The sequence below is a fragment of the Geotrypetes seraphini genome, chromosome 8 (genome assembly GCF_902459505.1).
Source record: "Geotrypetes seraphini chromosome 8, aGeoSer1.1, whole genome shotgun sequence".
NCBI lineage: Eukaryota > Metazoa > Chordata > Amphibia > Gymnophiona > Dermophiidae > Geotrypetes > Geotrypetes seraphini.
Genome location: NC_047091.1, coordinates 147,405,745 through 147,433,160, shown reverse-complemented (window position 1 = coordinate 147,433,160; position 27,416 = coordinate 147,405,745). Strand labels below are relative to the sequence as shown.

At 45.1% G+C, this 27,416-nt stretch overlaps 1 protein-coding gene across 2 annotated transcripts in view; it reads left to right on the top strand.

The window, feature by feature from the left end:
* Nucleotides 1–27,416, top strand: part of GLT1D1 (glycosyltransferase 1 domain containing 1) — a 162,850-nt gene that overhangs the window by 19,825 nt on the left and 115,609 nt on the right. For both annotated transcript variants that reach the window (XM_033956394.1, XM_033956393.1), the window contains exon 2: nucleotides 9,339–9,487. In XM_033956394.1, the coding sequence (XP_033812285.1) occupies nucleotides 9,339–9,487 (149 nt within the window). The remainder of the gene's footprint in view (nucleotides 1–9,338; nucleotides 9,488–27,416) is intronic.

The window sequence follows — 27,416 nt, the reverse complement described above, 5'->3', positions numbered from 1 at the left end:
GGAAGAGATTGAATTGGCATGCTGAGGCTATAAATACAATTAATCTGCCAATGTTCGGATTTAATCTAAAACCTCAGTAGGTATGTGAGCCCCTGAAGAATAGCTCTGGCTGTTGCTATATTACACAATTTGCTGGAGGCAAGGTTATGTATAGCATTCTGGAGATAAGGAAAGGGTAGCTGTGATTTAAAAATCAAGATCCCAGCACTAGTATTAATAATATCAATATATGAAGAATGGTAATGAATAGTTGTGCAAACAGGACCTGTGCAAGGGTATTAGGCACACACACACATGTTGGATTCTTAATATACAGCTTTTCTGTATACAACTAAAGTACTTTATATATTAAATACAGGGGGAAATTCAGTATATTGCATCCAAAGTTAGGTGATATAGGGGCATTGTTTCCCAAGTCGGTCTTCAAGTACCCCCCCTTGTCGGTCAGTTTTTCAAAATACCCACTATGAATATGTATGAACTTGATTAGCATACGGGCTCGGATTCTCAAAATGGCGCCGTCCGGAAGGCACCAGTAGGGGCACGAATGTTGCCTAATTTATGTGTTTTAATTGGCCCTTAACAATGCAGTAATTGACTGCGCTGTTAAAAACCAATTAAAAATGAATTAAGAAAATAAAGTAGGCACCGTGAGGCGCCCACAAAAAAAGGCACCTGAATCGTATCTACGCAGATGCTTACCGGTGCCGAACATCAAAAGAGGTGTGGTTATAGGTGGGATTAACGTTCAACACCACTAAGCGTGATTCTATGTCTATCTTCTGTTCTCCAAACAGGTACCAATGCTAATTAATTATGGAATCCTTTTACAAAGCTGCGGTAGAATTTGCCTCACCAGCCTGTGGTAGAAACCCCTACCGCAGCTGTGTAAAAGCCAGCATATGTTATGCCCATAACTGATCCTAACTTTAGGCACCATTTATAGAATTTGGGGATGAGCCCCTAGTGGATTCACAATCTAAGTTTTGTACCTGGGGCAATGAGGGTTAAGTGACTTGCCCAGGGTCACTTCAGCATCATCCCTTTCAAAGCAATGCTGTACAAATGCATAAGTGTGCATCATATAATTTCATATATACACTGTAAATACAAAAATAGATGCATATACCACATACACACACATGGAGGGGCATAAAAAAAAGTCTAAGTCTAACTTGGACATTTCCAGCTGAGCTTCCAAAGTTGGAAGAACAAAATTGTCTCCTTTATGCCCCATTTTCAATCAGTAAACCATCCATGTTCAAAACGTCCTAATCCTGACCATTTGGACTTGGGTGGGGCCAGCTTAGTAATTGACTGACCACATAAACATCCCAACAGAGCAATGGGACATCTTAGAGGGCACTGCTGTGAACTTAACATAAAGGTTGCCAGATAAAGGGATTGAGGGGTACAGATAAGAGTAGAGGTAGATTATAGGGATGGGATTAGAGGTAAATTACAAAATTAATCAGGGACCACTGTTCAGGCATTAGGCCTGATGGGCCGCCGCGGGAGCGGACCGCTGAGCAAGATGGACCTCTGGTCTGACTCAGCGGAGGCAACTTCTTATGTTCTTACCTTAACCCCCTTATAAGTTACAGCTCCTACTGTTTGGAATTCCTTTCCATTACACACTAGTTGTTAAATCCGTTACATTAACGGGTGCTAGAATAGATGTGTCTGTCTGTCTTTCTTTCTGTGTCTCTCTCTCCTTGGCCGCTTTCTGTCTGGCTGTCTTTCTTTCTGTCTGTCTCTCTCTCTCCTTGGACTCTTTCTGTCTGGCTGTCTTTCTTTCTGTCTGTCTCTCTCTCTCCTTGGACTCTTTCTGTCTGGCTGTCTTTCTTTCTGTCTGTCTCTCTCTCTCTCCTTGGACGCTTTCTGTCTGGCTGTCTGTCTGTCTTTCTTTCTTTCTGTCTGTCTGTCTCTCTCTCTCTTTCTCTCTCCTTGGACTCTTTCTGTCTGGCTGTCTTTCTTTCTGTCTGTCTCTCTCTCTCCTTGGACGCTTTCTGTCTGACTGTCTTTCTTTCTGTCTCTCTCTCCTTGGACTCTTTCTGTCTGGCTGTCTTTCTTTCTGTCTCTCTCTCCTTGGACTCTTTCTGTCTGGCTGTCTTTCTGTCTCTCTCTCTCTCTCTCTCTCTCTCTCTCCTTGGACGCTTTCTGTCTGTCTCTCTCTCCTTGGACGCTTTCTGTCCGGTTGTCTGTCTGTCTTTCTTTCTGTCTGTCTGTCTCTCTCTCTCCTTGGCTGCTTTCTGTCTGTCTGTCTTTCTGTTTCTCTCTCTCTCTCTTTTGCTGCTGTCTGTCTCTCTGGCCCCCTGTCTGTATGTCATTTTTTTAAAATCATTTTTATTATGAGTCAACAAGAGAAACAAGCAGAACACAGAAGAAAAATAAGCAAACAATGACAATCGGGGGAAGAGAATAACAAGCAGCACCAAGAAAAGAATATGCAACATGACACTGCAGAACTGGCCAAGAAACAAAGGCAGCCAGTCTCATGTCGGCTCCATCATTTTCGTTTCCCCATAAAACTGGACATCCCCCACCAATACCAACAGGAGGGAGAAAGCACGCCCACCAGATAGCACCACCCATACAAACAAACACACTCAGTCCAAGAACACACCACAGTCATACTCCCCCCTCCCCCCATCCCATTCCGAGAGACCAGAGGCAACTGCAAAAACACCCTCCATAAAGATCGGGGAGCCCGTATGGGCTTATGGGGGAGTCTTTGTGCAGCAGATGAAGGGGGGCCCCAGGGACTCTACTGCATTCTTTCTTAGAATGTTCTGAATTGTCTCTCTGGAACTCCTCCTTTGCACAGCTTCAACTGGTCTTGCCATGTAATATTAAGTGGGACTACAGAACATTGCTTCTTGGGGATCAGGTCCTGTTGGAGGAACAGGGTTTCACGATACCTCAGCGGCACTTTATTTACCTGACCTTACTGGCGGTTAAGAGAACAATTCTGCACCACCGGACTCAGGAGGACTCTATTCCTTTGACATACTGGATCAACCAGATGATCGAATGTCATTCTTTCTGTCTATCTCTCTCCCTGGTCCCCTGTCTGTCTGTTTTTCTTTCCGTCTGTCTCTCTCCCTGGCCCCCTGTCTACCTGTCTCTCTCTGTTGCGCCATGCCTGCCTGCCTCTCCATGGCCCCCTTCTCTTCCCCCCCCAGAGCAAACTGCTGTCTGCCCCCAAGCACACCCCTCCCCCCAAAGAAGCCCCCTTTCCCTCTCCCCCTCAACTTCCTTGTGCAGCAGTAGCACATTGTGTAATTCTTACCAGCATGGGAGGACTCATTCAACAACTAAACACCTCTTCTGACAGCCAGACATCTCGCAGCACCGGCAGAAGACAAACCGCCGTTGAAACTGCCGCGTGCAGCATGTGCCATGTGCACATCGCATTGCAAACAGTTGCATGCATCATGTGTCGCAAATGGAGCATGGCCACGGCGGCAGGGATCATGGCCCTGTAACTGCAATAAAACTTAGAGTTTTATTATAGAGGATTAGAGCAGAAAAATACCTAGATAAATTTAAGGACAATTTAAAATGTTTTTTTTTTCTTTAAAGATGCTTATGAGTGAGTCACTATTTGGATATTTTATCATTTTTTAACTTGCCTACCTCACCTCCTTGATGTTAATTCCTCTTTTGTTTTCTTTTCTTTAATTAATGGAGTTCTCCCCCCTTTCCTCTTGTTTTATATCCCATCCCAGTATGTAAATGGTTTTGTACTAAGTCATTTTTGTTTTAATATTAATTCCCCCATTTATTTTAATGTACAACACTTTGAATTCTATATTTAGCGTTCAATCAAATTTTAATAAACTATGAAACTATGAAACCAGGCTGCTTAAGACGCCTGTGTGCAGCTCTACTAGGCTTCCCCATATAAGATGCTGCTGTTTTAGAGACCAAGTATGTACCTTTTTATTCTCATTTTTTTGTGGTAGAAGAGGCCAGGGAGTGTGGGGGTGTCTTACATTGATTCATGCAGTAGTCATCTGGTCAGTTTGGGCACCTTTGTGGCACTTAGATGCTTCTAAAACAGGTCTAGTTCCAAACATCTAAGTTATGTCCAGGATGTCTTGGAAAGCATTTGATTATTGCTGCAAGACATCCATGTCTAACTCGCCCTTAGGCATGCCCAAAGCCTACCAATAACATGCCTCCACCACGTCCATCTCATGCTCTGAGAATTGTACAAAAGTTCTTTACCAAAGTACTCGACTCTGGTACGTCTTCATCCTGAGGTCTCTCCGCTATGTTGGTGTAACTGTGGAGGGCAAGGAATAATAGGCCATATTTAGTGGACTTGTTGAAAGGCGACCTCTTTCTAGAAGTCTGTTCAAGCTCCTCTGCAGTGCTGGCTTGGACGTGCGATTCCCTGGGATCCTGATATTTTTCTTTTTACATCATAAAACGTCTCCCCGGTGCCTGAATGCTTGTTCTCTAAGCAGTGCTTCACCACTGTCCATCTTGTGGAAGCAGCCTTGGTGCCTACCACTGATTTAAGTGGTATAACATGCTCTGGTATATATATGACACGGAGAAACTTTTGGCTGACCAGAGAAAAGAGAAGACATTTATTTCTTTAAAAAATGTATATATCGCCTTTAAACAAAGCGGTTTCCATAAAATAAACACATATAATTGCAGAGTATAAAACTGGATAACATTTCTGAAATTTAGGGCTCCTTTTACGAAGCCGCGCTAGGGTTTTTAGCGCACACACATCTTTAGTGTGCGCTAACCCCTGTGCTAGCCCCAAAACTACCGCCTGCTCAAGAGGAGGTGGTAGCGGCTAGTGCGGCTGGCAAATTAGCGTGCGCTATTATGCACGTTAAACCGCTAATGCGGCTTCGTAAAAGGAGCCCTTAAACTTTGGGGTCCTTTTTACTAAGGTGCGCTAACCAAGTTAGTGTGCGCTAACAGATTTAGCACGCGCTAAAGATTGGCGCATGCTGAATGCTCAGGCGCTCATGGAATATAATGGGCGCCTTAGCATTTAGCACGTGCTAGATTGATTAGCATGCGGTAAATCGGTTGCAATTATGTGTGTTTAGTAAAAGGATCCTTAAATTGCAGTATCGTAAAAATAAATTTAATGTAAAAAAATATATATATTTCCATTTGCACCCAACAAACAGACAATTCCCAGGCAATTAATAACAAAGGTATTTTGCTTCTTGTTACATTGGGTTTTTAATAAGTTTTGACTCTTACTTTTCCTTCTCATTTATCAAGGGGTTAGTTTGGTGGTGTGGTAGATGGGGTGGAGTTGGGGGGGAGATGGAATTTGTGTTTACCCCCCTCTTCTACCAAACTGCGATAGCAGTTTCTAGCGCAGAGAGCCGCGCTGAGTGGCCCACGCGGTTCCCGACACTTACTGAGTTCCTATGAGCGTTGGGGGCAGCGTGGGCCATTCAGCGCAGCTCCCCGCACTAGAAACTGCTATCACAGTTTTGTAGATGAGGGGGTTAGTTTTTTGGATTGGGAGCTAATCATATTGTTAACTCTTTCAAAAATCTAAGGCAGGGTTGCCCAAGTCCGGTCCTCGAGATCTACTGGCAGGCCAGATTTTCAGGATATCCACAATGAATCTGCATGAGAGAGATTTGCCTGCACTGCCGCCTTGGTATGCAAATCTCTCTCTCATGCAGATTCATTGTGGATATCCTGAAAACCTGGCCTGCCAGTAGATCTCGAGGACCGGATTTGGGCAGCCCTGATCTAAGGGTATTATTGCTGCATTTATTGCTGTTTTTAGCTTGCTGCTCTTGTTTGCATTTTGTTAGATCCCATTACCTCAAAGTTACTCTTACAAATTAAAAAAAAAAACCCAAATGTGTGATATCCCCCTTCCCCCCCAAAAAACAAACAAACTTTGGTTCATTTAGCTTCCATCCCTAGTGGAAAACCTGAGAAGGGAATGGAACCCAGGTCTTGAGTGTGGAAGCATGCAGATCATTCACTGACCCATAGACTAGTCCGTGTAAACTTGTGTAATATTTATTTAAACTACCTAGCTCGCAGAACCTTGAAGAGCAGTGGCAAGATCCTTCCTGACAAGCTAATGAATAGAAGAGGACTGGTGGTTACTTCCGCCTCTGCATTTATCTTGTCTGCTTGACGTAATGGGTTTGTTTGACCCTGTAGGATCAGAGGAGTTTCCTCTTGATATTATTTATTACTTTGGGTTTCACACAGTGAATATAAAATGAAAATTAGTTCCTCTCCTGTGACATTAATTAATCTCCTCCAAGGAGCAAGCAGAGTACCATATGCTGCGGTGATAAGGCTGAATTGGGAGTGAAGATAGTGGGACATACGGTGAAGTACTTTTCAGTGTTTATTTTCCCAGCCTGAAGCAGTGCCAGATTTAAAAGTGAGGGCATTGGGGCAATAAATCTGGGGCAAAAAGAGTCCCATTTAGGATCATTTGATAAACGGCACAATTTTCTTTTTGCTCTTTTTGTTTCATGTTGGTGATTCTTGTCTAGAAAGCAAGTAAATCTACTTAAAAAGCAGGTGTAACAGAGATGTGATGCCTCCACTCTTTCCTATATGCAAAATATAAAAAAACTAGTGTTTAAGCCCGTTACATTAACGGGTGCTAGTAAAGCCTCCTTCCCTCACATGTCCCCTATTTTCAGCTCCAGCTCCAAACCCATTTCCCCCCCAGCCCCCTTCTCCCATCTTTTCCCTTTCAGCCCCAGCCCCCTTTTCTTACCAGCAGCATTTCCCTCCCCACCCCACTTCCCTGTGCATCAGCACCTCTTCCATGCTCCCCTGTCCCTCTTCCCTGCTCCCACAGTCCAGCAGCACCTCTTCCGTGCTTTCCCTGTCCCTAGAAGACAAACTCACCAAGCACGTCCGGTGCCGGGCCACGAAGCAGGCATCGTCCCCGTAAGAGGAGCAGAGCGCGGGGAAGAGGGAGGGTGAGCCTATTAGAGCCGGTTCCTGTGCATCTGCCATGAGGTGAGCCAACCCATCGCCATCTTCCACTTTCGACGTGTTCTGGACGCAGTAGCCGGGGAGCCAGGCGCCCTATGCCCACGCTCCGTTAATATTCAGATGCGATCATCTCTCTGTCTCACAGCGGGCTTGCTGGCTCCGGCCACACAAAGTTCATTTTCTAGTTCAAAGCCGACGCTGCGTCTCCTCTCTCGATCCCCGCCAGAGTCGGAAGACTTCTCCGACTCTGGTGAGGTTCGATAGAGGAGCCGCGGTAGGGGCTTTGAACAAAAAAATGAACTTTGTGTGGCCGGAGCCGGCAAGCCCGCTGCGAGACAGAGAGATGCGTGGTAAGCGCGCATGCGCACTCTGCCAGCCACGGAACTACAGATCAGGCAACACGGCATTAAGAGTGCGCATGCGCACTTAGCGTTTTATTATTATAGATATAGTTATAGTGTTCATTAAGGATGGCCAAACCCCTTCCCCCTAATTCTATAAGCATGCTTTCCCAATTTTAAGCGTTGCACCAAATTATATACATGGCACACAAAAAAATTGGTGCTGAAAAAAAGATAATAAAAAAAAGTCTAAGTCCCCTTTTGGCCTAGGCCTTAAATGCTGAAAGTAGAAGCAGGGAAAATGTCCATTATCAAAAAAAACGTCAAAAATGAGGGTTGTTTTTGAGAATGGCCTACCTCTATGTTCAGCTGTTTTAAACGCCCAGACCACCACTACGTCTACACTTACAACACATTACCAACCAGAAAAACAGCCTAAGTTCCAAACGCTCAAAACCACACCTTTTAGTCCTTTGCCTAAAAGCTGCATTCTGTAACCAGTGTCTGTCAAAAAGAACACCGGTTACAGAATCCACCCCCCCTCCCAGCAATGATCGTGGCAGAAGAGATGGCTCATCTCCCCTGCCGCAATGGCGATCCTCCCTGCTGAAGTGCCGCAGTTCCCGGCACTTCAGGGGATCACTATCGCTGCAGAAGAGATAGCCAATCTCCTGACCCAATCCTCCCTCCACCGATTAGATACAGGTAGGAGGAAGCCCAACCCCTCCTGCCCCGGCGACCCCCCCCCCCCTTCTGATCAGATATGGGTAGGAGGAGTGAGCCCAACCCCTTCTGCCCCGATGACCCCCCGATGTGATCCAGGCAGGAGGTAGCCCAATCCCTCCTGCCCCAGTGACCCCCACCCCCCTCAATCAGATACGGGCAAGAGGGAGCCCAACTCCTCCTGCCCCGGTGACCCCCACCCGCCCCTATTAAGATACAGGCAGGGGGGATCCCAGGCCCTCCTGCCTATGATGCACTCCCCCATGACCAAACTCCTGATTGGCCCCCAAACTCCACGACACCCCACCCCCGACACCCCCTTACCTAAATTCAGTTGGACGGATGGGTGGGTCCCAAGCCCGGCAGGCCCACCATCCACCAATGGCGGGCCTGCCGGGCGGATGGACTTGGGACCCATTCATCTGGCCAACTGAATTTAAGTAAGGGGGGTGTTGGGGGTGGGGGTGGGGTGTCGTGGGGTTTGGGGGCCAATCGGGGGTTCGGTCATGGGGGAGTGCATCATGGGCAGGAGGGGGGTCACCAGTTGGGAGAGTGTTGCAGGGTTCGGGGGGTCCAATCGGGGGTTCAGAGGGGTGAGTCGTGGGCAGGAGGGCCTAGGATCCCTCCTGCCTGTATCTTAGTGGGGGTGTGGGGTAGGAGAGGTTAGGTTCCATCTTGCCCAGATCTGATTGGGGGTGGGGGGCTGCATCAGGGCAGGAAGGGTTGGGCTCCCTCCTGCCTGTATTTTAGTGGGGGTGAGGGAGGTCGCATCTCAGCAAGAGAGATTGACTATCTCTCCTGCCGTGATAGCAATCCACCGAACTGCCGCCAACCGCAGCACTTCAGGGAGGAGGATCGTGGCAGGGGAGATGCCTCATCTCTCCTGCTGCGATCCTTGCCCTGAAGTGCCGTGGTTAAAATGAAATGTACGGAGAGCAAGCGCAGGCGCGGATCGCATCTGTAGCCAACCAGGATGGTCTGCACATGCATCGCGATCGCTCTGCAGCGATCCGTGGGATCACGGCGGGGCATGCATCTGATCAGATAATTTTCATGAGGACTCTGTAGTGAATCGGTCACCTGGCAAAACTCAGCCATGAATCGCCCAACAATGATCCAGACCAATAAGTTTAGTAAATCTAGCCCTAAGTATTCTCCTGGGACCCCTATTTGGCAGTGTAAGATATAAATGCCTGAGCCAGGAGACAAATGTTAATTATTTCTGAATGTAATCATTTGCCATAAACGGTCCTCCATTTCATTACTCTTGTTTTTCTTTGTCTCTTCCTCCTTTCTCTGTAGAGATCACTTAGAAGCTGCTGGCCACAGATGTGTTCTAAAGGATGCTAATAGCTTTGCAAGTCCAGCAGAAGTAGCAGACCTTATCACCGAAGAAAACTTTGAAGTGGCATTGGCCATACACCTTTACAAAGGAGGGAGACTTCTGCTAGGTAATCTGTTTACTTTACCTACAAAAAAAATTCACTCCCCTCTCCCTCACACACACTCAAAACTTTAATCGATGCATCAGAAAAATAAGATAATAAAATCAAATAACAGTCATTGAACAGCTCAACTAATGTGGTTATTCTGTTTATCCTTTTCAACTGATCCAAATAAAAGACAGAAAGTGCTTTGGGGGAGAATACTTGAGTCAAGAGAGAGCTTTGTCAAAGTTTAAAAGCTACTAATGTAGTTTATAATTAAGTCCCTTGTTAGAGCAACATAAAATATTTATTGTTAAAGTGGTCATTAAACCTGCTCCTTAAGGAGCTGATGCAGAAAGCTTCTTGTGTGGTTACAGTGGGTTGTACATAGTTTTACTGTGTGATAGCAATACAGAAAGAGTTTAAGAATGGATGAAAACCCTGACTGCACTTCTCATTTGAAATGACTGCAAATGTGGTACATTTGTTATCCTGTGGCGTTCAAATTAAATAAATAAAGCTTTGGCCGCATGACTGCCAGGAAAAAAAAAATCACAGTAGGGTCAAGTGCGGGGTAGAAGGGTTGGTTGAAAGGAGTGGGTGTTTACTGTCCCCTGCCCACCTCATCTTTTTCAAATAATTCTCACGTAGTTCACTGAAGTATTTTGAGAAAAAATGCTTCTTTTGAAGTGAGCCCTACCATCATGTATTTTCCCTCCTCCCACTTTCCTCCCTTTTATTTTTATTTTCAATTTTCAATCTCAATGTACTTATTAACTTACCTATTTTTTCCTCCCCCTTATTTCATGTACGTCATTCCGTTCATGTCCGCTTTTTATTTCTTTATTTTTACTTTACTTTTAACTCTAGATATGTTATATCTTTAATTTTAACATTTTTCTTTTAAAATTCATTTTATTGTAAACCGTTTAGATACCTATTTGATAAATGGTATATCAAAAATAAAGAAACTTGAACCTGAACGGACCTTCACCCCACCCACATTTCAAGACATTTCCCTAGTGGCCCTCTTTCTTCCCTGATTTGAACCTCTCTTCCCACTCTTAAAACATTTCCCTGATTAGTCAATGGCCCTTTTTTCTTCCCCCAACTCAACCCCCTTTCCCCAAGTAAAAATATCCAAAACAAAACACCTGTTGTCTAGTTGCACCCTCTGACACCACTCACTCCTGCCTCCAGTACCACCATCTTGAAAGCAGTGATATCCTGCTGTGCACAGTGTATTCTGACAGGAAGGGTGATATTTAGCAATGAGCTGCGGATTACAGTCATGATTTTAAAGCAACAGCAATAATGATTAAACAACTACAAACAATTCAAAATACAGCTTTGAGACTCGTCTATTCTTTGAAGAAATATGATCACATCATGGAGGCATACATCGACTCACACTGGCTTCCAATCCAAGAAAGAATACAATTCAAATTTTACTGTATACTATTTAAAAATATTAATGGGAAAAGCTCAACCTACCTGAACAACCGCTTTATCCAAACTACCTCTACCAGGCATAGAAAAATAAATAATAATAAATAACAGTTTATATACCGCAGTACCATTAAGTTCTATGCGGTTTACAAAAGATTAGTGAAGTACAAGTTGATAGAACTTAAGGGAAGGGAGAAAAAGTGGGGGAAATGACCAGAGAACCGTTAAGGAGGGGAAAGGGAGGAACGGGTCAACTATCTAGGTACTTCAGGAACAGGTGAGTTTTGAGGCGTTTCCTGAACACCTCGTAAGTGGTGGGCGAGAGGAGTTGTTCTAGTTCTTTACCCCATAAAGCTGCTTGATGTGAGAGAAGGTGTCCATAGTGTTTTTTTTAGTTTACAACCTCTGACCGGGGGGGAAACGAAATGCAAGTGGGAGCTTCTCTTGTGTCTGCAGGCTGAGAAGGAGAAGAGATCAGATCACCCCTTTCACTCACCCCACAATCAAGGAAGTAAAACAGAAAAAACTTTACGACGGCCTACTAGCCACTCAAGCAGCAAGACTAGATAACCAAGTCTCCATCTTACTGACATCAACTCCTGACTACAAGAGATTCAGAAAGGATATAGAAACTATACTCTTCAAGAAATTCCTGAATAAAGCCTAATACCATGAACACCTCCCTTAACCCTGATCCTACCTTTCCTCTCTCAGAGACTACTTCTGATCTAACTTTGTAACCCTTCCCTCCACAACTCTTATTGTAATCCGCTTTGAACCGAAAGGTAAAGGCGGAATAGAAATCTGTAATGTAATACTGCATCCCGTGGCCAACTTTTAACAGAGAGCTCGTGCTAGAAGTTCTGCGGTCGGCGCATCTACCACAAGACTTTCTGCATCAGCCCCTAAAAGAGCCACAGCATTATAAGCACTGCATGGAAGAAAGAGAAAGACAAGTAGATTAGCTTTCATGTTAGAAAATGAACAAAGAGTTTGGAATGTGAAATAATTTAGTGTCAGTCCAGCCAGTTACATTGTAGCAGATATACAACCCATATGTAATAATCAAATTAGAACATAGCAGTGTTCTAATCTCTAGTACAATACTTCTCAGTCAATGAATGTGCACGAGAAAGATATGCATACAGCGGGTTTCTAATATATGCAAATTGATGTCATGCATATTCATTATTGCAATCTTGAAAATGTGGCTGGCTAGATATGCCTCCAGGAAAGGTCTATTTGTCTCTTGGCTTTTAAGCACTGACTTTTCATATTTGAATTAAAAAAAATAAGTAAATGTTTGATGCAAGGACTGCATCTTTTCACCATTAGTTGTACTGTTCTACTTGGTGCGCGCTTAGAATTTTTAAACTCATCTGAAAAAAATAGCATTTGTGGGTAGATTTGATCCATTTGTTCCCAGGCATAATAAGGAGACTTCTATAAATGGGTGCATGCAGTTTTGTGCATCTTGTGCATAGAAATGCACCAACTAGTCAAAAAACCATACATGTGCACAACCTGTCTCATCTAGAAACCCACAGCACTATTAATTATATTGAGGCAGTATCATTTCAATTTAGAAATCACTTAAAACATTTAAATGTCTATCCATCTTGGGGGATCATTAAAAAAACCAAATTATCCAAAAAGGAAGAAGAGAGGCATCATATCTTTAATGGACCAGTAGATCACAGGGCCTCCTATAATGCACAGTTATTCCAGGTCCCAGTCAAAAAAAGTCCCAGCCTTCAATCATGTGACTCTGAACCTTCATAAATATTAACTATCAGAGAAACAAATTATTAAATCCCACTATTTGAAGAGTTAAAAAAAAAAAAAAAACAACTTCAAAAATCACTGAAAAACTGAGTGACCACTTAGCTTGTCCAAGAGGACCCCAGTGCTGGTTTGTATCTGCACTCCCGACGCTGACACTCACTGATGCTTGTTAACAGTTCTGGTTCCTGCTATATAATAGCTCAGCGTTTCGGTGCCTCAGACCTGCCTCAGGGGATTCATGTTGCCAAAAACTCACAATAACGTGAGGGACAAATCAACTCAAACAGCACATCGACTCTGGCAGCACATACTGATGCCAACTTGTGCCATTTGTACAGTGGCATAGTAAGAGTGAGCAGTGCCCCTCCCCTGCCCTCATTCCCACCCCACCCGCCCGCGTGCCCCCCTACCCTTTCCCCGTACCTTTTAAATTTCTCCAGTGTGAGCAGCATGCCCACATCAGTGTCGGCTTGCTCTAGACATCACTTCCTAGGCACGGGTCCCGGAAGTGACTTCAGAGAAAGCGTCGATGCTGACATGGGCAGTGACCTCCCACCAGGGAAGTAAAAAAAAAAGTACGGAGGAATGCAAGGGGCACACGTGTGCAGCAAGGAGAGGAGGGGGAGGGGGATGGAGAGGAAGAGGGGTGCTGCGCCCAGGGCAGACCGCCCCCCCCCTTTACGACACCACTGCATGTACAGGCCCAAATGCACTGCACACTATTCTTTAAGGCGGCACATATGTGTGAGGGTGGTCTACACCTGAGCAGAGCACGGGTGAGCCATGATCATGGCACCAACTTAAAGAATACAATAAGGTCCGCACACTGCTAAGTGTGTTAACATATGCCAGCCATATAACTGGCATAAGTGTCATGCCTAAACGTAGATGTGCCCATGTAAACTTGTACTGGTATTCTAAAACGGAATCTTGGAACCAAGATGCAATTTTAGGACTGGCGCTCTGTGTGCAGCGTCGAGACACCTGACTTCAGGCACCCAGTTATAGCATTGCTCCAAATAACCTTTGCAAATATTCACCATTCTGGTACCAACTTTGGCCGTGGCACATAGATTTGGCACTTGCCCTATTAAAAACTGGTATTAATCCAGCCAGTGTGAAGTCGAGGCCATTGCAAAGTGTGGCAAGGAGAGCCCTCGGCTACAGTGTGTGGGAGTGGGGGTGGGGGCTGAGAAACTATTTTCCTTCTCATTCAGATTGTGAGCCTGCATAGGCAGGTGAGCTGTAAAGGGAAGTGGCCTTTTTCCTGGTGCCCTTTATCTAGCAGATTACAATAGGGGTGAATTTGAAAAGCCCTGGGGGGTTTTCACTTCTTCTGCTTATTTCTGATCTGAAGAAGAAAGATTACTTTCGAAAACTAATCAAACAATGCACTAAGCTAGTCCAATATTACCTTTATTTTGTTTTATTTCTATTTAACTCTATATATTATCTCAAACGGTGGACTAACATGGCTTCCACACCATTTCACTTTCTCTGTACTAATCAAATCTTTCCATGCTTAATATAAGCATTAGATTTTCAAGATATCGGGGATTATGATTTCCATTAACAGGCGCTGGCTTGCGGTACATGTTCTTCTGATGCTCCTCATATGTTCAGATTTATATTTCACTTTGAAAGAGAAGTGACTGGTTGAGTGGAAGGCGACGGAGGGTAGTGGTCAATGAAGATTACTCTGAGGAAAGGGATGTTACCAATGGTGTGCGGCAAGATTTGGTTCTTGGACCTATTCTTTTTAACACTTTTTTGTAAGCGATATTGCTGGAGCTTGTTGCAGGTTTCCAGGTCTCGCTACATCTTTTTCTTTTTCTTTATAAATTTATTCATTTTTACAACAAATAAAAATAGGAATACACACCAATGTAGAACAAAATTATTACATTAAAGGAAATAAATTTTTCAAATCCAAGTCCACATTAGATCTCATAGAAAAAAAGGTAATTTAAATTATATTCAGACAAGCAGACAATGTCCATTTCTTTACTTTATCACTTCTTATCAACCTCTGCAATAGTAATTTATCTCTCAGGTAATTTACCTCTCAGGTAATTTATCTACTTTAGATTTATCTTTCAGGAAACTTTCCAAATGAGATGGATCAACAAAACTGTACTTATTACTCTCATATGTAATCAAACATTTGCAAGGAAATTTAAGAAAGAATAAAGCTCCTATAGCCAAGACTTGTGTCTTGAATTGTAGGAACTGTCTTCTCCTATATTGCGTTTGCCTGGAGAGATCTGGAGACACATTTAATCTCTGACCACAGAATAGAGCCTGTTTATTTGTAAAATAAAGTTTAAGAATGGCTTGCTTTTCCATCTCAGATTTTAATGTTACTAGCAACGTTGCTCTTTTTACGATAAAATCTTTAGAAGACTCCAAAAACTGAGATATATTCAGGCTATCTGGTGATACTAATTGATCTACACCTCCCTCTTTAGCTATTACTTTGGTGTTTCTGGAAATGTAATATAAGTTATCAGGGGAAAATCCATCCACCTGAGCATAGTGGAGAACAGCTTTCAAATACATTTTCAGTAACTCCAAAGGAGAAAGAAAATGGGATAAAGGAAAATTCAGGAAGCGGAGGTTCCTAGATCTCATAGCATTTTCAATTTTCTCCATCTGCATATGCATTACTGAATTATCTTTCATATTAGATATTAAAAGCATGCTTGAATCACAGAGACAGACGATTCTACTTTATCAACTCTTTTCCCCATTAAATTTAATTGAGCTTCTTGCTCTGTTACTTTACTAGTAATTTCAGTTGAGAATTGACATAGTTTCACACTGTCCCCTGCAAAGAATTTTCTATTCTATTTACTACTGTCCAAATATCCTGTAAGGTAATAGATTTATCTACAGGAGATTCATTTACAGAAATTTCTGGCATTTGGACAGGAGTTAATACAGTTCCAGATTTCTCCAATGATGTTGATGTCGAATCCATATCGGTTAAGTGGGAAGAAACTGATTCCTCTCATTCTTTAGGAGTGGAATTTTTTTCTTCTAGTATTTTTAAATTTGGTTGAGGTGGAGGTGATGGTTCGCCAGAGGAGAGTGAGGCAGAATGAGAGTAAAGGCCAGTCTTACCTCCAAAAGATGTTACAGGAATAGGACACAGATGACAATCCATCAGACCTGTTCCTGAGGTTGATGGTATAACTTTTGCCTTTCTTTTTCCCATTAGTGATTCCTCCCTTTTTATCTGTGTCTCCTTATGGCTCCAAAGGGGCTCAAAAGAGGCAATACCTGCCCCTTCAGTTACACGACCACGAGCCGCATACCGCGGCTGAAGAGCTTTCTTAAATCGGGAGAGAGGACCTCCCCTCCCTATGCTGACTGACGTCAGGTAGGTGGCCTGCGAGGGTGCCTGCTTGCTGGTCTCTACTTCAGTCGGGTGGGAAAGAAGCCCGAGGCTGAAGATCTTTCTTAAATCGGGAGAGAGGACCTCCCTTCCCGATGCTGACTGACGTCAGGTAGGTGGCCTGCAGGGGTGCCTGCTTGCCGGTCTCTACTCCATTCGGGTGGGAAAGCAGCCCTCCAGGTCTCGCTACATCTTTTCAGGTAGAAGCCAACATTTCAGACTTCATGCTGTGGCTTTCTTCAGGGTATGCTTTGGGGTCTATAGTTTCTTTATATAGTAGGACCTCAAACCCGATTGGTTGGGGCTTCAGGTGAATAAGGCAGGAAAATCCATTGGTCACCAATTTGAATTATTAGTGGAGGGCTGTCTGGTAAGATCTACCTCTTTTCAGATAATACTGAAATCTACAATATAGTAGACACTCCTGATGATGTGGATAACATGAGGAAGGACTTAGGAAAGTGTGAAAGAGTAAGGGGTTATCTTCCACTAATGTTACTATTCCACCTCCATACAGCAGGGGCTGCCAGTCCAAGACTGAGTGGGCTACATGTCCCAGACCGCACTGGGCTTTACAGCTCAGTGCTGAGCTACCTTAACAAGATAACCCTGCTGAGTCAGGGGACAGGGTTCAACAAGGAGGGGTTTATCTGCCACAGAGGAGAATCATGGGGGGAGGTCCCTAAGAGAGAGAAAAGTCTCTGAGGAAGGAAGGAATCCCGGGGAGAGAGAGGTTTTTCCCCTTTCCTATCTGTAGGCTGAGGTTGAAAAGGTTTGGGACATGTGCATGAACCTCCAGGGGTAGTTTCTACTAGTGCTGCCCGATTCAGGAAAAAAAATTTCAATTCGATTCGGCCTATTGAATCAATTTTTCGATTTGATTTGATTTGATTTAATTTTCCTTCCCAATTGGGTGGGGTTTTTTTTTTTTTTTTCAAACATCCTGGTGGGTTTATTTTATAGCCTCTTCACCCCTTTTATAGCCTTTTCTCTCCCTTTGCCCTCTCCTACCCACACTGGCGCCGTGGTGAAAACAAAATAAACAAAAAAGACTTTTCCTCTCTCTGATAAATCCTAGCTCACGTTTGCGGTCAAACATCACCTCTGGCAGGATACACATTTCAAATCTGACATATTGTAATCACAAAATAGAAAATAAAATTATTTTTTCATTATTGATCATTATTCAAATCATTTTGGTCCCAGGCTCTGCTGTCTTCTGATAATTTGCTTGCCAGGATCTCCTGTCCATTTGTCGTTATCTTCTTTCTCGGTGCTAACCATCTATCTTCCATCTCTGTCCTCCCTTTCCATTTCCCTTCCCTCCCCTGCAGGTCTGACATCTTTCCTTTTTTTCGTTTCCATCCCCAGATCCACATTTTTTCAACTACCTTTTCATCTACCATCTCTCCCTCCTTCCCCACCACCCCAGGGTCCACCATCTCTCCCTTACTCTTCCCAACTATCCTCCTGACCAGTATCTCTATGCCCCCTCCACACCATCCCTTGTGTCCAACTTCTCTCCCTTTCAGTTCCTTCCCTCCCTAAATCCTATTGTCAACCATCTCTTTCCCTCTCCTCTGTTTCCATTGTTTCTTCTTTCCCCCCCCCAGTCCGGCATATGCACGTCTCTTTGAACCCCACCTTCCCTCCCTCCCTCCCTCCCTCCGTGTACTTCTACACTAGGGCCCCCTCCCCCGAAAGCCTGTCCCCCTTGAAAGCCTGTCCCTCCCTTGAAGGCCTGCACCACCCCTTGAAGACTTGCACCCCCTCAAAGGCCTGCACACTCCCTGAAAGCCTGCACCCCCCCCCTTCGAAAACCTGCATGTTCCCCTCTTGTCTCCCGCTCTTCCATTTACCTAATTCCAGCAGCGAAGGAGCCTGCAGAGAGGATCACTGGTGCTAGTGATCTTTGCAGACTGCCATTGGCCTCGAATTGTCTCCCCTCTTCCGCGGTCCCGTCCCTCCTCTGACGTAAGAGGTAGGATCGCGGCAGAGGAAACAACTACTCCGGAGGCCGATGACAGCCTTCAAAGATCGCTAGCACTGGCAATCCTCTCTATAGGCTGCTCCGCTGCTAGAATTAAGTAAATGGATGCGCAGGAGGTCAGGTGGGAAGCCCACCCCTCCCCACACACACCCCACCCCGCCACCCACACCCACCCACATGCACCCCATACACATGCACTCCCTCCCAATACCCCCCCCACAACACCCCCATACACACACACACCCACACACACCTCTTCCTTTTGCTTCATCAGTGAGTATGGGACTGTCTTCTTCTCTGCTTCCTGGTTTGTCTGGTCATGTGCACAAGAGCATTAATCACTGCTTAGCTCTTGTGCGCATGAGCTAGATGGGTTCTGAAAAATAACTTCCTGATACGTAACACTAAAAGCATGCAAGTGATTTGCATGTTATTAATGTTGAATATTAGGAAGTTATTTTTTAGTCCTGTTTCCACAGTTTTCTCCTGTGCTGCACAGAACAGCGCAGGAGTTCTGAGCATTGGACCTGCAAGAGGATTATTCCAAAGAAAAACTTATCTCTGATTTGTTTGGGTTTTAAAGGCATATAATTAACTACTATCAATTTGCCATTAGCTTAATGAGCTATAAACCAGATAATTTTGTCTTTTGCAGTGCTTACAATGGCCTAGATTCACTAACCTCATGGATCCGATCTGATCCGTGGGTGATTCGATCCGTGGCTGGGCGACCGATTCATCACAACGCATCCTCATGCAAATCGCGGCAATTGGAGGCATGCCCTACACCAACCATACGCATCGCTGCAGAGCGATTCTGATGCATGTGCAGACCATCTTCTTTGCCTATAGATGGTCTGCGCATGCTCTCCACGCAAGGAAGGAAGTGATGGGGGGGGGGGGTGCTTAAACAGAACACGCTGCAAGGAGGGGGGGGCTTGTACAACCTCGGGTAAAGCGTTTTGTTGATCTCTTCAAATGCCGAAGTGTGGCACCCTACATTACCCCCTTTTCGGAGTTTGCAGGAAAACTCATGAACAGTGCTGCAGTGTAGCCCCACTTTTAACCCATGGGTTAAAAACACAGGCTCGCAGGGTGGCAGAGAGGCAGGGTGGCAGAGAACAGGACAGTTGGAAAGGACGTGAGCGACTGGTCCCCACCGGTTGCTTCTTTTTTGATCGACCAGCCCAGTTGGTGTTCCTGAAATTGTTTAGTGAATCGCTGCCTTCCTACTTTTGCATGCCATTTCCCCTCATTTGCATGCATGGATTGGATCGGGAGGAAAGTTAGTGAATTGGGTCGTGGTTGCAAACTGGTCGAGACATGATTGATGGACTTGCTTTGCTTTTAGAAACTAGTTCAAAGATGTTTATCTGCTGCCATAATTAGATAAAAAGGAGTTAATCCTGAAAACCATGTACTGAAAAAGGGGAAACAAACCATCAAAGCTTTGTTCCTAAAAATACAGGAGCCATGCAAAAATCTACCTGAGCTCCGCCACATGGTCCCCATTACATTACATTGCTGATTTCTATTCCGCCTCAACCTTGCAGTTCTGGGCGGATTACAAAAGAGACAACTGGACATTTCCAGGATAATTACAGAGAGAATTCTGGTCATTTCCAGGAGAAGTTACAAGAATAACGGAGCTGTATATTTCAAGAGCTACAAGATGCTGTACAAATAGGAAATAGTGCAGATCCAGTATATATACCGTTAGGGAAGCAGTTGACATGCTTGAGGCTAAAGAGAAGGGAACTGGTGAAGGGGGGAGGAGGGGGGAGTTGCGTTGATGGGGGTCCGGTTGGGGTTAAGCCATCTGTATAAATTTTTTGAATAGGTGGGTTTTGATTTCTTTGCGAAAATATTTGTAGTCGTTTGTTGTTATCAGCAGGTTGGAGATAGTGTGGTCCAGTTTCGCTGCATGCGTTGCCAGCAGACTGTCAAATATCTTCTTGCGCTGGGTGCCTTTGAGTGGGGGGTAGGTAAAAGGGGTCTTAGTTCTTCTTTGCCTAGTGGTGGCGTTTTGGTACAGGCGGTTGTTTAGGTAATTGAGGGCTGTGCCATTTATTGCTTTGAATAATAGACAGTATAGTTTGAATTGAATTCGTGCTTGTATTGGTAACCAGTGTGAGACCAGGTAGGCCGCGGTGACGTGGTCAAATTTTCTCAGTGAGTAGATTAATCTGAGTGCAGTGTTTTGAATTATCTGTAGTTGTTTTATCATTGTTGCAGGGCAAGGCAGATAGAGTATGTTGCAGTAGTCCAATAGACCTAGAACTAGGGATTGAACTACTAGCCTATATTGCTCTTTGTCGAAGAATTTTCTGATTTTTCTTAAATTGCGCATGGTTAGAAATGCTTTCTGGGTGGTCTTGTTGATTTGGGCCTGCATTGTGCAGCATCTGTCTAGTGTTACTCCTAGGAGTTTTAAGGTAGGTTGTATAGGGTATTTGGAGGTGTTTATTTCTAGTTCTGTGATGGAGGGATTCTTATCCTTTTCAAGCAATAGAAATTTTGTTTTGTCAGTGTTCAGCTTCAATTTGTGATCTGCCATCCATTTTTCCACTGCTTGAAGGATTTTTTTTTCCAATTGTTCTGTAGAAGTTGAGTCAGGAGCATCAAAGGGTAGGAGTATGGTGATGTTGTCAGCGTAACTAAATGAAGTTACATTCAGATTGTCTAGGGTAGACCCAAGGGAGGATAAGAGGAGTTTGAAGAGAGTAGGTGAGAGTGGTGATCCTTGAGGAACTCCACAGGGGTTGGACCATGGATCTGATTTAAGATTGTTTGACTTTACTCTATAAGATCTGTATTTAAGGAATCCTTCGAACCAATTGTATACCCTGCCTGAGATCCCTATGGCTTCTAGTGTCTGTAGTAGGATGGTGTGGTCGACCAGATCGAATGCTGATGATAGATCGAGTTGAATTATCAGCATCCTTCTGCCTTTGCTGAGGTGCTGTCGGGCTGTGTCTAGTAGGGTTACTAGTAAAGTCTCCGTGCTGTGGTTGGATCTGAATCCCGATTGAGAGGGGTGGAGAAGATTGTGGTCTTCCAGGTAATTTGTGAGGAATTGTGCAACTAGTCCTTCTATAAGTTTGACATATATTGGTATTGAGGCGATGGGTCTATAGTTAATGGGGTTATCCATGTGGTGTAAGTGCAAATTACCAACCATACCATACAGTCAGGGCAGGATTAACCAATAGGCCAAGTAGGCACATGCCTAGGGCCTGAAATGGTCAGAGGGGCCCGATGAAGGAGGGCATCAACATTGATTTTTCCAAACGGCGATGGGCTCCTCCTGAATCGATTGGCAACGCGCTCCCCCCCTCCCCCCCCATCGACGGAAAGTAAGACAAGCAAGCTACGCGGGTAAGAAAGGCAACGGGAACTGTAATTGTGCAAGCGGTGCTGCTTGCCCAAAGCTTCCCTCTGACTCAGCTTCTTGTTTTCGCCTGGGCGCATGGTGGGGTGGGGCAGGGGGCCCAGTGTACTTATGTGCCTAGGGGCCCTCGACAAATTAATTCTGCCCTGCATGCAGTAACAAGGTTGAGTGCAAGTTTAACTCACACAGCATACTGTGACCAAACAGACATAAGGCCTGTCAAGGTCCCGGCTAAGGTAAAAGATAAAGTACCAATAAAACCCCGGAAGAAAAATTCCAGGATCTCTCAGGAATTTATTGTGAGGAATAGGGTCAGTGACCACCAGGTGGAGCCTGACTTATCTGGGGATGAGATAGGTGAATTATGTACAACTCACCACCAGGGGAGCTCTAGAGGGCTACTGCTGACTCACCTAGAGCAGGGCACGCCCCTAAGGTAGTTAAGCCAGCAGTAGCATTCAGACCAGCAAGCCGGTTAGGGAGGAAGTTTGGGCCTTGCCTCCCTAGGAACCCTGCCGAGCCAAACAGGGACAACAAGCCCCAACCTATGGAACCAATGGAGGTTGAACAGCTAGAGGATTTGGCTTACCTGTTTGAAGAACCTATGGACTTCCAAGAGTCTTGTGCTGGCTGTGAGAGTAATTTGCCTGAACCTATGCAGCTGAACCTGACTTTGAGCCACAAACAGTGAGTGTGTTTTGGAACTGTTTGTGTGCTGTGTATTTCGTTTTGTTTTTTTTGAATGCTGATTATTGTGAGAAAGCTTTGAGAGGGTGGGGAGAGGTTTTGCTTCCATTCTGGGAGGGAATTTGAAAGCCTTTTCTGAAGGCCTTTGTTTTTGGCAAAACCTGTTACTCTCTCCTTTTCCTGGCAACCATATTCTGATTGCCAGAGGCTTTCCTTCATTTGCTGCAAGGACTATAAATTAAGGAAAACTTGAATGCTGAACTGTATTTTGAGGAAGTGAAATACCTGCTTTTCAGCAGGCAGAGTAAGCTCTGTATTGAGCTGAGGTCTCAAGGATAAGTGGGACTTAAGAAACACAGAAAGAAAGTTGCACTGTATTGTGAACAGCTTTATTTTCCTGCCTTTTTCTCTTTTGGCAGTTTGTTTATTTTGTTTTTGATTAGTAAGGCTGTGTGGAATCCTGACTGAGGTTATAAAGTCTGAGAAAGTACTTACCTGCCTTAAAGAATTAAGTAAAAAGAACTTTATACTGACAAGACACAATTGTTGAAACTTTATTTGTGTTTGATTGAATTTTTCATTGCTGCTTTAAACTCCAGTCCTGCAGGGTGACTCCAGGCCGGGTCACACGCGATTGCATTATTGTTTGTAGCCATCAAGTTTCTACAGAGCCCTGCTCTGGGTAATACCGATGGCCACATAAGTGGTGTCAGAAGTGGGATACAGCACCTCCTGCAGGACACTGGCAGGAACTGCAATTGAAAAAATATATATATATATTTTTATTTTTTTTTTGCTTCTCCATTTTTGTTTTTGAGACTGACATATCCTGGATGTTTGGATGGTGATGGTTGGACTATTAACCAATTGTGTGCTTGGAGAAGCATATGTTTTTTTTTTGAGTACTTTATCTGAGGAGTTTCCTGAATCCTATTCGGAGGAGGAGTTTCTACCCGGAAGCCGGAAACAAAGATAAAGACTGCAGAATATCCTTTGGAGGTGAACTGCGTGGAGCTCAGTGGGAGTTGGGAGTCCGAGAGAACCAGACCAGAGTTCCAGAGGCCAGTTCCAGTTCAGGACCCAGTTCCAGTGGGGCAAGCCGTGCGGAGAACGACTGGAGGCCAAGGAGGCCTAAACACCAAAGGCGCAGACTCACCAGTACTATTGGTAAGAGTACCTAGGCTGGGGGGTCTGGTAAAAGGGAGGAACACGGTTACCAAGCGGCCACACTTGGGTTCCTTTTCTTTTTGTTTGCTTTTCAGGCCTGCACTATGGAGCAAGCCCAGTTGCTGGCAGCGCTGGCCGAGGAGGACCGGAGACAGACTGAGGAACTTGAAGGCATTTTGAGGACCAACGAGGCGCGGTGGCAATCTCGCCAGGATGCTATGATGCTGCAATATGGACAGTTAATGGTGACCATACAAGAGCAAGCGAAAAGTTTTGCTCAGATACTACAGCAGTCTACAGCACTACCTGCAAGTCAAGCCTTACCTAGTGTTCCAGATCCAGCTCCGGTAGGACTTAACACACTGACACATTTTAACTGGGGAGAGTCAACGCACATTGATGCTCCTGATGATTCCCTTAGTTCCACGACGCTAGGGCCAATCCTGGGAATTGAGGAAGCCTATTTTGATGCTAGTGAATTCTTAGAAAGGGGCCCGGGCATAAGGCAGGGACATACACCTAGGCAGTACCCCGGGGATTCAAACAAGAAGGAGAGTAGGAAACCCCCTGTCAAATATTCATCTGCTCCTGTATCCAGGCCTAACACTCGGGAAGGTGGTAGGAAATGTTATAGCTGTGGGAAGACAGGGCATACACAGAGTTTTTGTGGGGCGGTAAACTTGTCCAGCCGGAGAACCAAGTGCAATGCTAGGGAAACCAAAATAGGTATTCCTGGACAAGGCCTAAGGACCGCATGCACTACGACAGTCTCCGTAGGTGGACAGGAAACGGTAGCACTGATCGACACGGGGGCCGATCAGTCTATGATGTCTGTAGGGTTCTGGAAAAAGGTGTTCCCAGGGGAAAAAGTATCCTCCAATGTTGGGAAGGTAGTAATTAAGTGCATACATGGTGATAGTGTGCATTATTCGCTTAGACCAACTACAATTTTGCACCAGGATAGGGTGTACTCAATAGTAGTTGCTTTGGTCCCAGGGGCCCCTTATGACCTGATTTTGGGACAGGACTGGTCTGGGTTAAACGAATATCTGAGTGTCAAGCGGGGGTTTGTGAATACTCGATCCCAGGGTTTACCTACAGCAGTTCCTGGGGCAGAGCTGGGAGATGTATTCCCCTTTCAGGAGGGAGTGGTGGATAGGCCTACTAACAAGCAGGCAAGGGCCTCAAGAGCACAAAGAAGGAGGCAACAGCAACAGAGAGCACAAGGGCTTAGGCAGGCCGAACAGAGGAATGAGTTTCCTAGCCTCCCTCAAGAGATTGTTAGTACCTTTCCCACGTTTGGTAACGAACAAAAAACTGACCCTTCCTTACAAGAGTTATGGCGTCAGGCCACCGGACTCCAATCAGGGCGGACTGGATTGCGAGTCATAAGGGGGCTTCTCTATAAGGAAGATAAGGGTGCCAAGGACTCGGGGGAAAAGAGGGAACAGTTGGTGGTTCCAAAGGGATTCAGGAGAGCCATTCTACAGACTGCCCATGACTCCTCATTAGCGGGACATAAAGGGGTTCAGGCTACACAGATACAGGTGCAACGCAGGTTCTTCTGGCCAGGTTGGAGACAGGAGATAGAAGAATTCTGTAAGTCCTGTCCCACCTGTCAGAGGTTGACCCTAAGTAAACCAGAGCGTGCTCCACTGATTCCTATCCCGATAGTGGAGGAACCCCTCATGAGGCTAGCCATGGATATTGTAGGGCCACTAGAGAGGACTCCTAGGGGGTACAACTTTATTTTTGTTGTAATGGACGTTGCCACCAGGTTTCCATGGGCTTTTCCCCTACGGAAAACGACGTCTAAGGTGCTGATGAAAGAACTAATGGGGTTATTCTGCGCCATAGGCTTCCCGAGGGAGGTATTATCTGACCGGGGAAGTAACTTCCTATCTAAGGAGATGGAGGGGTTCTGGAAAGACCTGGGGGTTAGGCATATTAGGACGTCGGCTTATCACCCTCAGGCCAATGGAATGGTCGAACGGTTTAACCAGTCTCTGAAACACTTACTTAAAAAAGGGCTAGAAAATAACATCAGGGATTGGGACCTCTTTATCCCATTTGCTTTGTTCGCTGCCCGCGAGAGGGTACAGGACTCCTTGGGAGTTAGTCCCTTTGAGATGCTATACGGACGAGCTCCCAGGGGTCTGTTAGATGTGGTAAAGGAGGGGTGGGACCCTTCTGAAGAGACGGGCATGGATGTAATATCTTATCTGTCCCGTTTGAAGCAGAATCTGGCTAAAGTTGCTAAATTGGGGAAAGAAAATCTTGAGTGGGCCCAGAAAAAACAAAAGGTATACTATGATCGGAAAGCCAAGGAGCGTCAGTTTATGGTGGGAGACAGGGTCTTGATACTTGTGCCCTCAGATCCCCATAAATTTTTGGCGCATTGGAAAGGACCTGCCACGATTGTAGAAAAATTAGGCCCTGTAAATTACAGAGTTAAGGATGAGAAAGAACACATGCAAACCTATCATGTGAATTTGTTAAAACCTTGGAAAGATAGGGAGACCTTAGCTCTAGTGGCACAGAGGTATCAAGAAGATGAGTTAGGTCCCCAGATAGCGGACCTAGGGCAGGCAGAAAAGGTAAATGTGGGGGTGGAATTGTCTGCTGCACAAACCCAGCAGGTACAGGCCCTCATTAATAGATTTTCTGATGTTTTCTCATCCATTCCGGGGCGCACTCGGGGAATAACTCACGACATTATAACCATTCCAGGCAGGATAGTTAGAGTTCGACCCTATCGCCTGTCAGAGGAAAAAAAGAGGCTGGTTAATGAGTTAGTGCAAGAAATGTTAGCGTTAGGGGTCATCGAGCCCTCGCAGAGCCCCTGGAGTAGCCCCATAGTGATTGTACCAAAGGCTGATGGGACCCCTCGTTTCTGTATAGATTTTCGGCAAGTAAACGAAGTGTCTCAGTTTGACGCCTTCCCAATGCCTCGTGTGGACGAGTTATTAGATCGTTTAGGCCAGGCTCAATACCTTACCACCATTGATCTAACCAAGGGATATTGGCAAATTCCCCTGACTGATAGGGCTAAGCCTAAGAAGGCCTTTAGCACTCCCTATGGGTTGTATCAGTTTACCCGCATGCCATTTGGATTGCATGGGGCAGCTGCTACTTGCCAAAGGGCAGTGAACGAGGTACTGAGAGGGCATCATGCTTACGCAGAGGCGTATCTTGATGATATTGTTATATATTCCTCCACATGGCCGCAACATCTTGAGCATGTTGCCGCTGTATTAGATTCACTAAGGAAGGCAGGGTTTACTGTAAACCCCAAGAAGTGTTTCCTGGGTCAGAGAGAAGTAAAATATTTGGGGTACACAGTGGGTAGAGGCCAGATCAAACCCTTAGTTGATAAGGTGAGATGTATCCAAGAATATCCTCAACCTAACACTAAGAAACAGCTGCGTGGATTTCTAGGCCTAATGGGGTATTATAGAAGGTTCATCCCCGATTTTGCCACTAGGGCTACTCCACTTACAAATATGCTGAGGAAAGTGGTACCCGATACTTTGCAATGGGGGGCCGACAGTGTGGAGGCTTTCCATGATCTGAAGGATAGCTTGTGTAGTCAACCGGTCCTTGCTGCTATAGACTACAACAGACCTTTAATCCTTCAGACGGATGCTTCGGGCTGTGGTTTGGGAGCCATACTCAGCCAGGAAAACAAGGGGGTAGAACACCCAATTCTGTACCTGAGCAGGAAGTTACACCCCAATGAAAAAAATTATGCTGTAGTAGAATTGGAGTGTTTAGCAGCAAAGTGGGCCATGCAAACTTTAGATCACTATCTAGGGGAGCGGCAATTCACTTTGGTTACCGACCATGCCGCACTTAAGTTGTTAGGTACCATGAGAAATAATAACGCTCGTCTTACAAGGTGGTACTTAGCGTTACAAACCTTTAGATTTTCGGTAGTTCATCGTCCAGGGCGGCTAAACACTAATGTCGATACTCTGTCTCGCATTCCAGAAAATACTACCCAGCCACAGGCTTCCCAGGATAAGTCTCATTTAAGGGTGGGGGTATGTGACCAAACAGACACAAGGCCTGTCAAGGTCCCGGCTAA